General features: G+C 43.2%; 1 protein-coding gene across 2 annotated transcripts in view; it reads right to left on the minus strand.

Moving 5' to 3' along the window:
• Positions 1–1,084: 1,084 nt before the first annotated feature.
• PPP1R1A (protein phosphatase 1 regulatory inhibitor subunit 1A) overlaps positions 1,085–17,089 on the minus strand; it is a 151,618-nt gene continuing 135,613 nt past the window's right edge. For both annotated transcript variants that reach the window (XM_066593859.1, XM_066593851.1), the window contains 3 exons: positions 11,545–11,781; positions 9,497–9,619; positions 1,085–1,525 (listed from right to left, as the gene is read on the minus strand). In XM_066593859.1, the coding sequence (XP_066449956.1) occupies positions 9,528–9,619; positions 11,545–11,781 (329 nt within the window). In that variant the 3' untranslated portion in view covers positions 1,085–1,525; positions 9,497–9,527. The remainder of the gene's footprint in view (positions 1,526–9,496; positions 9,620–11,544; positions 11,782–17,089) is intronic.

Consider the following 17,089-nt stretch of genomic DNA (forward strand, 5'->3'; position numbering starts at 1 on the left):
TCAGTATAGCCGCCTATATAAATACCACAATGCAAATCAATACTGTTGAAGCTGTCCATATTACGTACGTAAAAAATAAGACCATAATATGGAATGAAAATAAGCCCATGTGAATGAGCGGCACTTTGATAGCAACCATAATGCTGATGTAGCCCTCAGTAAAAAGGAATTTTACACCCCTGAGCTAAAGGCTGTCCCATCTGTGACTGTTGGGGGGAACAGTTTCATTATCATTACCTTCTGTATTCACCTATATAAGTTACAGACCACAAGTATACAGTCAGGAGGATGAGCTGTGATCTCCTCTATTATAACTGTGTGACCGGAGCTATGTGATCATCATCAATACCTGACAGGAGGGTCTGTGTCCCCCTCCACACAGTTTCTGCATTAGGATTTATGCAACAGCATAACAGAGACTGAGAAATTGACTAGAAACTCAGTACTTAACCCCAAGTAAACCAGAGCTGGTCAGAATTGAGATCACTTGACCATCTGAGGAAAAAGAGGACTAGAGTTTCAGACAGAAACAAATTAACTAATCAAGGTAACACTAGCTCACTTATATATGCTGGGAGGATAGCTACATAATGAATATAAAAAAAAGAATCATGGGAGGGGCCCTTTAATCAAACGGCTAAAGGTAAAATAATCATTGCAAAATAGTATTTCTCTTGCAGATGTTATACCTGTCTATCACCACTAGAGGGCACCTGGTCTTTAATAATGGCGTGAACTGCAAATACTGTATTGTTTTTTGCCTGCAACAATAAAAACTCAAGTGACATTGAAGTAAAACCAATTTAAGATATTTTTTTATTATATCAACATGAATAAATTTTCTTTATAATACAATGAATATGACGAAAGAAGAAAAAAATCTAACTCTGTGCTCCAATTGCGTATAATATAAAGAAAACCCTGGCGGGCGGGCAGAGTGTAAAGGTGAGAATTGTCTGGATTCATAACATTGTGGGTGTCTGTTTATTAACTAATGGAACTCCACCTTCAGACAATATTGCTTGCCAGGCAGTTGTGATCAGTCTTTATGGTTTCTTTAGATACCTTAGTTGACCCACTGATCTGTTGTGTTCAAGATGCTGCCGGACAAGTAAGGTTCTCTGATTGTGGTGTTCCCAATGTTTGCTGGTCTGAGCTTTTTCCAGGTCTGTGATATTGGCGGAGCACTTTCCTGGTCAGTCATCTCAATAAAAAGTAGGTAAGTGTACCTACTCCAAGTAATTATTGACCACTTATGTAACAGAGGAACTACAAAATGCTTGGCCAAGAAGCCTTTCAGATGTCCTTTTGTGACAATTTAAAGACAGACAGAGGTAACATTGGACACGATGCTTCTAGAGGGGCCTCCAATTTATTGCTCTAGACACAGTGCGGCATTAGGCCTCCCGAGCAGTAGAGATGTGACGGAAATCATTTCCAAAGACAGTCGCTCTGGATCCTTGAAGTGTCTTGTTCCACCCGCATTGAGGAAATTCCCTTCCTGGCTCCAGGCAAATGTGAAGCGCTAACAAGAGAAATGTAAATTTTAGTAAAATATTTATTGTACAATATAACAAGTAATTCTCCTAATGTCACAAGCCAGCGAGTAGAGCGTTAGTGGACGGACGCAGTGGGGAAGATTTACTATTGAAAATGCACCATAAATTGCACCAGAAAACTTTCTTTCATACTTTGCAGCACGTTTATGATGTGCTTTAGATACCTTTTTTGTCCAAAAAAAGGGATATGGCTTCAAGGGAAGGAGGTGCACAGTAAATGAGGCATTATGCGCCAAAAAGGTGCCACAAATTGGCGCAAAATCGGTTGTAAAATCAAGCCAATTAAAAAGCAGCATAACATTTGACTGCATAGTCTATACATGTCCCAGACTTATTTCCCAGCGTGATCCACTGTGATAAAACTGCCGATTTTTGTCTATGTTCGCACTGTTTAACTATTAGACAATATTAGTAAATCTGCCCCACTATGCGTATACACTGTATGGCTTTAAACAGGTTGGCTGGGGTTTAAAAAAAAAAAAATCAGTTTTTTTTTTCTCTTAGAAATAGCGCCACTCCAGATCATGGGATGTGTCTGGTATTGCAGCTCATTCCCATATAAGTAAATGGGGCTGGGCAGGCTCAGACTGGCCCACAGAGGAACACCTGAACCCCTTAGTGGACCCTGAGTCAGGAGTGGGTCCCCAGCCCCTCATATGAGCGGTGCACGGTACAGTACACTCAAGACACTGCGTGCAGATAGGCAGCATATCAGCCAACCCATACATCTATATAATAAACTGACTGATTGTCTGTTTATATAGATGCCTGAGGTGACACCTAGGTGCATTGTGAGGACGGCCAGTATCCTCCCTCGCTAGGGCCACCTTTTTAATATCATTGTAGGGGCCCCTATCATCAAGCATCTTGCAGCTTCTTGCTACTGCCTGCGGCTGGCGTATATTACCAGCTCACACTGCTAGGAAGTCCTCAAGTCCAAGGCAAGAGCCAGGCAGCAGATTACTACTGAAAAAAGTATGTGCTCCATCTCCTATTAAGTAATTAAATTAATTTTCATATTCCGGTCATTCCTTTCCTATCCACCAAGAACTACAACTCTCAGCATGCTCTTAAAGCTCCAGAGCTATGAAAACTCTAAGCAATTGTAGTTTTCCCAATAGATTGCATCCCACAAAGAACCTTTTGGAGCTGAGGTCAGATGATAACCAGGCTGGCATGGCTTTCAAATTGATAATAGCTGTATGCTTTTGGAAATATGCTGCTTCCACCAGAGTCAGTCACTACCGTGCCATAGTATTACCCACCTGCTTCCATTGTACCACACCCTTATTGTTGTAAGAAAGACTAGGTCATGGATCAGATCCATGAGGGCAGCTGAAAATACTCACGCCTGTCCTCCGTGATGTCCAGTGGCGATATGGAGCTGTCACTGGGTTCTGCGCATGCGCCAATGTGGCACGCATACGTAGAAGGCCAGAGAGCCCGGCAAATTTAATATCTCCCAGTACCCGGCTGTCAAAAATAGCTGAGTGCAGGGAGTTGTCACCGGGGACTGCTGTATGCGGTTCCCGGTCACATGATCACTGTTATCCATCAGATAACAGCATTCATATAAAGTTAAAAAGTGTAAAAAAAGAAAAAGTTTAAAAAGTTAAAGTTTCATCTCCCCTTACGGATTGTATCCATAAGGGGAAATGAAATGACATACCTAAGGTCCCTAGATTTATCCCCCGATCGGATGTTTATCCGCGGACCTTTCTCAGCTTCAGCGCATGCGCCCGTCTGCAAAATGGTGGACGCATGCGCAAAAGTCAAGAATTTAAAATCTCCATGCTCCTGGCTACCAAAGGTAACCAAGAGCCTAGAGATGTCACAGGTGGCTGTGGTATGCGGTCCTTGGTATGATCGCCGTTATTCTGACACCTATGAGCCTTATATTCCGCAACTCTCAATCCCCCAGGGACTTGCTGATGTCAGGAGCGTTACATAGACTGACTGGAGAGCATAGAGAGATTTTATCTTCGCCAATTACTAGTGACAAAATAAAAATGGCCATCGGCAACCTTTTCGATAATGAGACATCTGCCCCCCACCCCTTCCCCCAGATGGTCGGTTGGCCGAATACCATAAAATGCTGCAGCCGCATATTACTCCCATCTGAGTTAATCTCTTCAATAGTGATAGTGGCACCAGTAATCAGCTGATTGGCAGGGATCCGAGCACTGCACCCCCGCCGATCATCTATTGATGACCTATTCTGAGGACAGGTCATCAATAATATATAAATCAAAAAAGTCCTGGACAACCCCTTTAATGTCACACAAAAGGCTATGCAATAATCTTTTAGTTTGGAGATGGCAATCAATGGTAAGTTCCACACCAAGAATTTCTTGGTCTCCATCGTACATGTTCTGTACATTACCATTTGAAAGAAACTTAAGGCCCATTTACACGCAAAGATAAAATCTTTCAAACGATTGAAAGTTTTAGCGATCTTTTTGCATAAAGTGCTAATGAACCACTTATCATCTTCATTTGCATGTAAAAGGGCCTCCAGGAGCTGTTTGCAGCAAGAGTTTTAAAAAAATGGTACCATTGAAAAATACAATACTGCTACCTCAATGGAAATGAGTTTATAATTTTTTAAATGGGGAAAAGAAACCAAAAATAAAAAAAGGAAAGCCCATGTCCTTAAGGAATTAAGCATTCCTGTATACTGGGAAGTGTAGGCTTTACACGAGATTTTACAGTAATGTGTACAAACTCATAATAAGAGATGTGTCAATCACGGTGGGGGCAGAGGAAGCAGGACTCACAGGATTTCTCTGTACTGACAGCATTTAGAATGCTTTTCAGGCATGAAAAAAGAAAGATCAAGACAGCAAAGCGCTCAGAGTGAAGTTCTTTTATTACCCCGTGTGACGTCTCAGCTCTCAGGGAACTTTTCTTAAATGTCAATGAAATGTTACCCCAGCCATTGATAGAGGGCGGTGGAGTCAATCCACCTGACAGTTCACTATAAAGGGCTCTGAAGTCAATGAGAGTGACTGAGGGCGAACAGAGAAGGGGGAACGGAGGTGCCAACCGTGAAGTTATACAGCCAACTTCACTTGTAGGAATGTCTTAATTAGAATTCCCATGAGTTGAATACTTAGTTTAACCGCTTTCCAATGTGCTCTGTGCATGTAGGGCACATGGCAAGTGCCATTGTATGGAGCGTGCTTGGGAGCTGAGCCTGCTACATAGACATCAATTTTCGGCTGGCTTTGACAGTATTATTTCTGAAGAGGAGCACAAGGGGACATTATGTCTAAAAAGGGGCAAATAGGGGCATTGTTTTGCAAAGGGGACATTATTTATTAAAGTGGGTATAATTTCTAAAATGGCAAAAAGGGGTATTATTACTGAGTGGGGACATACAAAAGGCATTATTGCTAAGTGGGTGCACTTTTACTGTGTAAAGGTCACTATAAGCAGCACTTTCTGTGTGGGGCCTACAGGGGGCACAAAAATGGGGACAGTTTTACTATGTGGAACACCACAGGTGACATTGTTGATATATAGGGTAATATAGAAAGGTGATTGGTTTTTGGGAAAAGCAAGGAGCCCAAGATGTCTGCATGTCATTCTTGAGAGACAAGTTGTGGCTGAGAGAAATTGTCATGGCGGTCTGCACTAGATGCAGAAGAAAAGGGAAACTGAATGACTCCAGTCGGTAAAGACATCACCTGTGATAACTGATTATAACGGTGCTGTAATCACCTATTCTGTATTCAAGCACTGAGGTATGTGATTGACTGTAGCATTCTATTCCTCAACTGCATTTGCAGATTGTAAGCAGACCTAGCGCGGAGTTTGGAGGTGCGGTGCCGGATATACAGGGAACCAGGAAAAGGGCGTATAAGATCTTTAACATGTTTGGCCATTGGGAGCACAAATTAAAAAAAAATAACTCTGACATCTCCTTTAAGGCCAGTTTCATAAGAGCAAATTACAGATGCATTTTTGTATCTGTACTATGGATGAGTGTTTCAACACAACTGAGTTTACTGACCTGAACTCACAGCATCATAGATCCATCTAATGCTGTAAATTCAGGTCAGTAGACAGATAGTCGGACCAAGACACATGGTACACTGATGAAACTGGCCATATAGAGAATGGTATTAGCTGGATTCTGGTGCTGTATTTATGGTATGAGCTCATTACTGGTGCTATATTTATGTTATGAGCTTGGTTCTGGTGCTCTATTTGCATAGTGAGCTTGGGCCTTCTGCTGCATTTACATACTATGCTGGGCCTTGTGCTGTATTTATGGTATAAGCTCAGTTCTGGTGCTTTACTTATGTTATGAGCTTGTTTCTGGTACAGTGGAGGAGCGCAGAGGACAGACAGAGGTGCAATTTTGTCGAAGTCTCTGTGAGGCTGCATGGGAAAAAGAGTTCTGTTACCTGGTAAAGCCATGATGATTCAGCGCCATGTTAGTGGCATTGTATAATCCCTACCCCTGGAGCCCTAAGCCCTACCCCTGGAGCACTTTGAGGTGGCTATGTTGACTATAAAAGCTATTAAAGCTGTGTTATAGCAGCCTGTGAGCAGCAGAGCCAGTGAGAGGTTGGGGGTGGTTATTAAGAAGACAGCCAGCCAGTGATGCAGCAGAGCTAGAGAGACACCCAGAAGTGGCATAGCGACTGCCGCAGAGTTCAGAGAATGGCCAGAGTGCTGTCCTTATGCTTGGGAGCAGTGCACGAGAAGCAGCGTATGGGGAGCCGTGCCGAAAAGGGCCCTGATGACTGGAGGTCAAAAACAGATAGTAAAAGGGCCTGATGATCAGGGGCATAAACAAATATCATGCCGCATGGAAGGAGAGGAAGTCTCCCTAATCGCATGAGTCTCATACGCTGAAGATACAGACAGCACCATGATGGTGACAAAGCTGCAAGATGCATAAAACCAGTCCAACCACTATGAAGTGTGCACACAGTAGGGAAAATAACATATTTACAGGTGCGAATGAGGGAGTATCTCCACAGAACAGACTGTGTTGCGGTAATTGTGATGCTTCATTACAAGAGTATTTGCATAGCGTTTTAAGCGCTAGGTTGAAGCCACGGGTGTAGTAGCCATGCAGGACTGGAGAGTAGTCAGGAGGTAGCCGAAGTTCGTTAACAGGTAGTCACAGTTTGCAGTACAAATGGAAGAGGCGGGTAGCGTTGTCGGTAAGAGAGCCAGGGGTCATTAACAGGTAGTTGCAGTTTGCATGAGAGGAGCAGGTTTATGAGATGAAGCTTGATCAAGACAGTGGAACACAGTAATCACGCAATGCATGAAGGGACAGGCTTATATGGAGGGCTAATTGAGGAAGGAACAAGACATGGAGTGGACTCTGACAGGGAAACATGGAACGAGGAATAAAGTACAGGAGACAAGGGATGAGGAACAAGGTATCAGGACTCAGGAGAGATATTCAGCATGCTAAATAGCTCAGTCAGCAAGTGCCTCGCTTGGAGCATGTTAGGTCGCCCGTTTGAATGCTGTAAGTTTGATGTTAATAGGTGATATGATGTTTAAAACATGTTGTCACAGGAGTTTGTCTAAAAGTGATGGCCTTTATAATTAAGTAAGTGAAGTGATGCCATGAGTAGTTATGATGTTCTGTGAGGGGGGACAGCACTCTTCATAGCAGTGCTATATGCAGACTATGGTGTATGTGAGATAGTAATGCTTTAATGGAGATGTCAGTTTGTACCTGTGGTGCATTGAGTCCACAGTATGGTGGTTCCCTGAGTTTTATGAGGTACTCTGGCACCTACCGTACAGTAGGCCCTGATGTTAGTCATCCTGCGGACCTTTGAGAATGCAATACGGGGTATGACTATGAGTATGGAAAACTACGATGAAGGTGTTTAGTCATGAAGGAGTACGAAGTGCCTTCTTTCGCCTAGGTTACCCCCTGATGTGGTACTATGACTATATGGAATAGGTTTGAAACTCAGTTAAAGATGCGTAAAGTTCAAGTACATTACCGTATATGTGTGACTCTCGGTTCAAATACATAATATTTTGAAGTACCAGTGCCATCCTATAGAGCGTAATGAGCTAGACAGTTCAGTAAAGTTATATTTATGTAAAAAGAAGTGCTGCGTAAGCCTACTTGTGTCACCACTGTGCCATATGCAACACCGCCACCTGCTTCACAACCCAACAGCACCTCCTACGCATGTGATTGACATAGCAGTAGTGAGATTTCCGCAGGGCATGTAGCAGTGGCAGTTGTTCTGAGAGGGATCTGAGTGCTGTACCCATGCTGGGGAGCAGAGCAATAGATCTCTAAAAAGTCCTGATGATCAGGGGGTTGAAAGGGCTCTGATTACCGGGGGGTCTGAATGCATACAACAAAAGGGCCCTGTTTGTGGGAGCTAAACAACAGCTGGTGCAACAAGCATCATGAAAGAAGGAGTCATCACTGTGGATTCAACAGCAGGATGACCATCTGGACTTCTGTGGACACATGATGGTTGGGGACTGTGGTATGAAGCAGCAGTCAAAGTTGAACCTCCTGCCATTGTACGTAGGTGAGGTTCGGTTTCATTAAAAATTGATGTGCACACATCAGTCCCCATGAGTGGACTTGTTAGGTAGTTAGCAGGCCTGCTGTCAGTGGTGATATTAAATGGACTTGCACTGTTAGAATCAGACTTGTGATGGATGTTACAGATAAGATAATGGTTCCTGGATACCGTGAGTTGCGGAGGACTGCTCAATATTGACAGACTGTGTGATATAATGTGAAGACAAAGTGGTGTTCCTTAAATAATACCTTGTAAAGCTGATATTATGGATTATGTGAATGCTGTATGTAAGGGTGCAACAAGCTTCCTGTCGCAAGTGTAGTGGTGAGGTGTTTCGTAACTACAAAGTTGGTTGTCTCGGGTGTAGATTACAGGTAACAGAGTTGCTAAGGAGTTGCTAAAGAGCCCTGTGTGGTGCAGAGTGTTATGGTAGCAGAATGCAGTCCTAAGCTCTAGCTCATGACCTGAGGGTTGCGGGTTCAATCCCTGCATGGTTCAGGTAGCCGGCTCAAGGTTGACTCATCCTTCTGAGGTCGGTAAAATGAGTACCCAGCTTGCTGGGTGGTAAAGATGACTGGGGAAGGCAATGGCAATGCTTGCACCAGGGGACTTTATGTCTACCAACAACCAGTTTAAAGGGGTTGTCCCGCGCCGAAACGTTTTTGTTTTTTTTTCAACCCCCCCCCCCCCCCCCCCGTTCGGCGCGAGACAACCCCGATGCAGGGGTTAAAAAAGAACACCGGAGAGCGCTTACCTGAATCCCCGCGCTCCGGTGACTTCATACTTACCTGCGGAAGATGGCCGCCGGGATCCTCTCCCTCCGTGGACCGCAGCTCTTCTGTGCGGTCCATTGCCGATTCCAGCCTCCTGATTGGCTGGAATCGGCACGTGACGGGGCGGAGCTACACGGAGCCCCATTGAAGAAAGCAGAAGACCCGGACTGCGCAAGCGCGGCTAATTTGGCCATCAGACGGCGAAAATTAGTCGGCTCCATGGAAACGAGGACGCTAGCAACGGAACAGGTAAGTGAAAAACTTTTTATAACTTCTGTATGGCTCATAATTAATGCACAATGTACATTACAAAGTGCATTAATATGGCCATACAGAAGTGTATAGACCCACTTGCTGCCGCGGGACAACCCCTTTAAGTAATACAGGTGACTTGCTGCACCCCGGGGCAAAAAAGTATAACTGCAGTGTGCCATGAAGCTGTATTATAGAGTGAAGTCATCCATTTATTACTTGTTAAATAAAGTGTTTTTTTTTCTTTTACTGCGAATGTGCTGCCTCTGCCTTTGTCTGTCCCCGCCGCGCCATAACAACACCTCCACCTGCTTCAGTAGCATGTATTACCCTTTGAGACCGCGCATTTTCCCATTTCATTGCACTAGAAATTACTTACTTCATTTTTCATCTTCTTGATGTTTACAGACCTATTTATCTTGAACAATCGGTAAGTGGCTGCTCTGTTTTTCTTTCTCCTTTGTTTCCTTGACATCTGTGTTTGTTTGTCTAACACACAGTCCTGTAATAAGAAAAGAAGAATAGACAACGATGGGCTGAACTTCACCTTGTAGGAAAAATAGGAACCTAGGTTTCTGCACCATTGAATAGTGATTATTAGGGGTGCTGAACCCCCATTTCTGGGCTGATCATCATAAAGTGATGCAAAAAAATGACAAGACTTTGTGAACTTTGCACCAGATTTGGACAATACAGCTATATCTTCAGAAAAAAAAAACACCATGGAGGGCCGCCTTATATGGCCCAAGTTTTGGACACGAACATTTGACTGCACATTCATTTACCCATTCTTCAGGACCATTTAAAAGGCCGCTTGTTCTTCAGCTGAATGTGTCTTTTTAGCAAGCATCAAAATGCTTGCTTCTAAGCTTTATATAAGGAGGCGAACCAGGGGCGTAACTAAAGGCTCAGGGGCCCTAATGCAAAAGGTGACCTGGGCACCCCCCTCTATCTGTATCTGTACCCGTACCCATACCTAAACCATGCTGCACAGAGGCATAACTTGAAGCTTCTGGGCCCCAATGCAAAACCGTTAACAGAGCCCCCAACTATAATGCTTTATTCATAGTACTGGGCTCACTATATGGAGAAGAGAGGCCTTATGGGCCCCCTAAGGCTCCTAGGCCCGGGTGCAACCGCATCCCCTGCACCCACACGGTCTACGTATTTTATTTCTTGATATCATTGGTTTTTTGTTCTTTTGTAACGTTCACATATTGTGGCGCTCTCAGGAGCAAGGTGGGAGGAACTTGAATGCCGCCAGTAGAAAAAAAGCGGGAAACAGACATTCCCGTGTAATGTTTTGCAGCATATAAAAGGCGCTGTTAGTTCTGCGCCAGAAGAGCAAAAAAAAATCTGGGTTCTGCCTGGTGTGCAGACTTGAAAGTAAGGCTATGCAGAGACACAAAGAGACGAGCTCTACTGCTACAGCTATACCCACTATACCCGCTCTAATTGCCAAGGGCTGCTCACGCCATCAACATTGCCCCATCAGAGAGCAGTGTGTATTAACTAGATAGAAAATTGCAGCAGCCATCTAGGACAGCCGAAAACTGGGACCAAAACTGTCGGATTAGATGGACATCAGAAGCGAACAATAGTAGGTAATATAGAACCATAGAATGGTACAGTTGGAAGGGACCTCCAGGGTCATCGGGTCCAACCCCCTAATCAGTGCAGGATCACTAAATCATCCCAGACAGATATTTGTCCAGCCTTTGTTTGAACACTTCCATTGAAGGAGAACGCACCACCTCCCGTGGTAACCTGTTCCACCCATTGATCACCCTCACTGTCTAATATCTAATTTATGTCTCCTCACTTTCAGTTTCATCCCATTGCTTCTATGGCATGAACAGAATATACCCCCTCCTCATTCACCCCCCATGACAGAATTTTGTCCTGAAATCAGGAGGATCACTTTAAAGGGAAGAGTTGCCAACTGTCCAAACATTCCTAAACAGTCCGTGAATTATTTGGGGGAGTTTTTATACTTGAACAGGTTATTATGGCTGTAATTATTGGCATTTTATGGTTCACAGTGGATGCTGGTCATGAGTTCATATCAGTATCTGACCTGCAGACACGTGTCACTTATGATCTTCACCATTCATTATGGTTGTCTAAAGGGGCCGTAAAAAAAAAATATTGGCTGTCCGTAATTTTTGGATAAATTGTCCAGAAAGAAGAAGAAAACTTCAGGTGGGTGACCGAGCTAGAATAGTGCTGCAGTTCCTTCAAGTCAAAAACACTGGCCGATGGGAGATCCTGACATGTGCAATTAATGTGATTGGAGCTGAAGAAAGGGAAAACGAGCACAAAAACACCCGCGTCGACAGCAGAAAGATAACACATACATCTTTTTTCATCGATATATAGACACAATTACGGAACGACGTGCGGAGATGATGAGTTCGGCCACTTTACCTTTTGAGCATTCTGGCTGACAATCTTGTTTCCTCCCCAGTGAGTTATTTTCTTGTTGTCCCTCTTGTGTAAAACAGCTACATGAGCTCATCTGCTGAGACGCTTGAATCGGAGCCGTGTTACCATGGCAACAACACCCCAAGTTTGGTCTATTATCTGCGCTGTTCGTACTCTGCGGGGCGCCTTCATCCTCCGAGCCCTGCTTGCACAAGTGATGTTCCGCTAATAACTGGAGTTCTGAGGAAAGAGTTAAAGGGACAGATTGACAGATCGCAACTTAGACGACCGCAGCAAATACAATACCCAAATCCAAGCAGAAGTCCCCAAAAATTTGTCTTTTCCTATTTCTTCCTGAAATTCTTCTTTTTTGGCTTATTTTAATGCGGTGTCCTAAGATTTGCATCGTTGGGTGATTTTGCATTTATTTGTGAATGACCATGTATAAAAATCTTTCCCATGATTACGGCCAGCTTCACACGGGCGTATGTGCGTGCGCAAAATTTGTGCGAGTAATGCGCAGAGAATAGAACCTATTGATTTCAATGGGTTAGTTCACATTTCCGTGTTTTGTGCGTACAAGTAAAAAACGGAACATGTTCCGTTTTTCTAGATGAAAATCCCAGCAGAAGTCATTGCGGGGTGCACAAATACGTGCGCAATATGCAAGGTGATGCGTAATCCGCTGCGTAATTCCGATGAAAAAAGAACATATTTGGAACTAATTAGCATAATTTCAAGCGGTGTATCTTTGTTTGTCGCGCGCAAATAAACATGTCTTGTGGGGACAAAAAGGAAGATACGCATGTGAAAAAGCATATTTAATTCCGCAAATACACAAAGCTCAGGCACACGCAAATAAGAATACGTCCGCGTGAAGCATATGTGCAAAACTAGCATAAGCGTAGCACATTTGCGCTGTGAATGATGCATTTTTGCGCATATTACTGTACTTTTTGCGCTTGCAGGACCAGTTCTCATGGACACGGGACACATCAGTGCCGTCATTTCAAAGGCTACTTAGTCTAATGGTTTCCAGATGTTTCCTTTTTCCCGCAGGATTGCGCAGCGTATCGCACAATTGCATGCAACATTTATTACGCAAATATGCGCAAAAATGGAGTATGCTGTTTTTTTCATGCGCGAAATACGTGCGCCAAAAAGAGTGATGAGAATAAGCTTATTGAAATCAATGGGTTCTATTCTCTGCGTGCACAATTTTTTTGCGCATGTATGCGGTCATGTTAAGGGCTCCTAAGTGTTATTATTTAAACACTTCAATATTGGGGACTATTCTTACTGCAAACCAGAAAGGAAACAGCGTTGATGAAATTCCTCCGAGCTCCACTAGGGGTCAGTATCCACATCTCTGTTAATTATGAAGTATCATTTTAAATATTGAACGATACGGTTGACCTAAATGTTAAATGATTTTCGGTGTTCTGAATGCATGGCAGATGTTACTGTATATCCTTAACAAAGTATGACACATGCACATGTACATACAGTGCGGAAACATGTCACAGATGTCTTATATGGTCATTGTAATAGACTCACCTGTCTTCCCTTAGAAGGATTACTATTAGCATCATTTTATTATTATATCTTCACCATGGCCCATGTTGTTTTAAATATTGTTTTATACGCCCCATAATGCCTACATTCATAGTGCAGCACAGGAGCGAGTACACACAGGGACCAGTGTCAGCCATCATTTGCCTGACATTTGTCCAGTGTAAATGGCTGTTTAGTGCAGTATGTCCCCACTCAGGAGCTTCTGTCAGCTTTGGGCGTGACCTGGGCATTACCTGTAGGTCAGCCCGGCCAACCCATACTTCTGGTGGATACATACTGCACTAATACCCATATATTGCCTGTATTCTGCTTGTGCAGAAAGCTGTGAGATAGCTGCATGTTCATGCCAGAACAGCTCAGTGAATAAATACTGTACCAGAGCCAAGCTCATAATATAAATACAGCACCATAACTAAGCAAAGTACAGGAATACAGCCACAGAGCCAACCTCAGTACATAGATATAATATCTAGCCAAGCTCATAACATAAATAGAGCACCATAATGAAACTCATATCATAAATACAGCACGAGAATCAAGCTTATAACATAAATACAGCAACAGAACCCACCTCAGAACATAGATACTGTACAATACCTGAATCAAGTTCATAACATTGATACAATACCTAACCAAGCTCAGTAGATAAATACAGCACCAGAACCAGGCTCAAAGCATAAATACAGTAGCAGAACTGAGCAATTATGCTGCAGGATGCTGATGGGCTGACAGTGGTGCCTTGGAACATCAGAGGGGCAGTGACAGAGCCAAGAGAAGGATGATTCATGTAGTTGCATAAGACACCGCGACATGGAGGAAGGCGATCTTCTGCAAGGCTGACCTAAGGGGGACAATTGCCATCAGCTACCTGGTGCCCCGCTACAAGCTGGTGTTTGGCACCCTGTGTGACCACCCATGTAAGTAGGTGTGTAATGCATAGTAGTGGTGGGATTGAAGGCAGTTTTATTTGGCAACACATGCTGGTATTACTCAGCATGGTATCATTTGGGCATTTCTGATATTATGTCCTTGTGATTTCTATGCATTCTGCTGACTGGAGTAGTGAAAGTCCTTCACTCAATAGTGATGTTTGGGCTATACCTGAAGTGAGCAATTCATATATGAAAATCTTCCAAAATCATAGCAGTTGTACAAGAGAAGAGTGGGCTACAATACCGCAACAGGGAAGCCATAAATATATGAAGGGGTTTAAATATGATCACCATTATAGTAAGAGATGGCAAATGTCTAGCATATGAAATCACTTACTGGTCAATGAAGGATCAAGTACCTGGTCCAACCAATACTCAGAATGAAAGAGCAGCAGTGCTGGCTACCTCTGTCCCTACAAAGTACATCCTTGCCCATTGGCTGCTCTATAAATGGTCATTCTGGAGCAGCAATTCTTATATTGCAATAATTTATGATACTCAATAGTGTAACTTGAAGCTCCTGTGTTTTAATGGAAAATCTGTAAAAGGGCAATTAGCCTACCATGTACCAGTTAGTGTCTTCTAATGTGGCAGAGGGCCTGGCGCCATGCCTGGGTGTGATTGCTGCCTATAGTTTAACCCTATTTCATGGTGCCAAGAAGTATGCTTAAAATGTGCCTTATTGGCTCAATGTCCTCACAACATTTTCACTGATAGGCATATGGAGAAAGCAGCAAAATAGCAGCAAACCCAACCAGAAGAGCTCAGTGAATAAATACTGTACCAGAACCAAACTTATAACATAGATACAGCACCAGGACCAAGCTCACAACATAAATACAGCATCAAAAAACCTGACAGCAGAGCCTGAGAACAACAAAGGGAAAGCGACAGAGCCAGGAGGAGGATGATTCACGTAGTTCCACAAGATGCTGCCGCACAGTGAACGAACATCAGCTGGCCGGGCTGACCTACTGTATGGGAGGGCAATCACCTCCAGCCTACATCTGCCTCTTGGCCTTCCCTATGAGCTGCGGGGTCGGCAACCTGTGCAACCACCTGGGTCATAGGGTCTAAGGCCAGCCATGGATCCAGCATGCTGTATTATTTTTCAGACTTGTATTCCATGATAGAACAGAAGAATGGAAATCTGAGAGTTTCTTAAGGGCAACCAGCAGAAATTTGAATGCACCTTCCTTATATTGAGGGGCGGCTGTTTGGTACTATTTTTGCACAAAAAGAGGGTACATATAGGGTGTCAGACCACATGGTACATGTAGTGCACCATGCAGGCTTATGAACTATTAATGACACTATGTCAATCCAGCCGGTTGCCCTGCACCCGATAGGTTAACCACACTGGTACCCTAGACTCCCCCAACAAGTAAAGCCATACTGCTTGTTATAAAAATATTGATGGTTACCGATTAATACAAGGTATTGGTTAATATTTTGGCCAAAATACACAAGCTCACAATCCAACGTCAAGAGTCCCTTTTATCTTGTGAGCCCCTCAGTATATCAGTAAGTATACGGACGCTTTTTATGATTTTTTTCTCTGTTTACTTTTCCTTTTTCTGTGATTATAACTCAACTGTAAGATTATGTTCAAACGTTACTGCAACACGAACATCTCCCTTGTTTTGGCATTGCTTGTCTCCATTTGACGAAGGTTTCTCCCGCCCAAGGCTGCTTCCTCTAGTTGTCTCATTAGAGTCTCACCTCTGTTCTCCGAATTGTGTGAAATGTGAACTGCAGGTCACGTTTGCTTATATTAATTACAGAAAATGTCCTCGCTTACAGATCCTTCTGCAATCTGCATACTAAACTCTGATGATGCCAGATGCTGGTAGCCAGAAACACTTGTTGTTGATGCTAGAAGCTATTTTCATCTAAAGTAAATAATTCAGTTTTTTAAAGGGTCTACCCACCACAGGTATTGATGGCATATTGGTAGGATAACCAATCAATCACTACTTGGGTGCGCCCAACGAGACGCTGTGTAGAGAACTGCAGTCCAGCACCATTCGAGTCGATATGGTTATGATGTAGACTTGATATAACATTTGCTTCGGAATGATGTTGGTGTCCTGGTCCCCTCAATCTAGGCACTACTGGGGTTCTTAGCAGTCGGCCGTACACCCAGAGGTGTACAGATTGATTATAGCGAGTATGGAAGGGAATCACTTTTGTCATATACTGTAGTGGTAAATACTTTATCCCATGTAAATGATCAGAATAGAGACGTTACCAAATAGTACTACCATATGACTATAGAAGGCGACTAGTCACAAAAAGCCTAGGTGATTTCTGATATTCTTACTTATTAGTAACGGGGACTTTATTCCCTGTAATTTCAGCCTCACCTGCCATGGAAGGAAATTTCCTAGCAATCACTGATTGAATAACTGGTACCAATTGTTGTACTAAGCAACCAGTTCAGGTGTGTATTACATTGCCAACTATAATGTCTTTCCTACAGTATCAGCCATAGCCTAATACAGTGTGAGCTATACATTACTCTATACAACAGACACAGTGGGCCTTATGTACTATTGAAAATTTGACAGTTTTCTGGTGAAAATTGTACCAGAACTCTAACAAACATGCTTTGTGCCACCTTTACTATGTGTTTTAAGCACTTAGGAAACTTTTTTGCTGTAACCAACAAACGGGCATTCCTTTGTAAAGAGGGGGTATGACCAAAATTGTGCCAAAATTTGCCCCAAATTGTAGTGAATTGTGACAAAATTGTGGCACAATTTTTTTGGCAAAAACTTACACTAGACAGTCTTACAATTCAACAGATGTATTATTCAATGATAAATCTGGTGCATTTTAAGACCGTCTAGTCTAAGATTGCACTGTCTACCTTTTAGACAGTACTGTATTAGTAAATAAGCCTTAACACCAGCCATATTGTCCTCGCAATGCCAGCCTCAATGCTCCATCACCATCAGCCTCACCCATATTACGCCCTCAGTGCTAATTGCAATGCCATTCAGAGAAACATGTAAATTAGCAGACTTAATGGCAGAGGA

Source organism: Eleutherodactylus coqui, chromosome 1 (genome assembly GCF_035609145.1).
Source record: "Eleutherodactylus coqui strain aEleCoq1 chromosome 1, aEleCoq1.hap1, whole genome shotgun sequence".
NCBI lineage: Eukaryota > Metazoa > Chordata > Amphibia > Anura > Eleutherodactylidae > Eleutherodactylus > Eleutherodactylus coqui.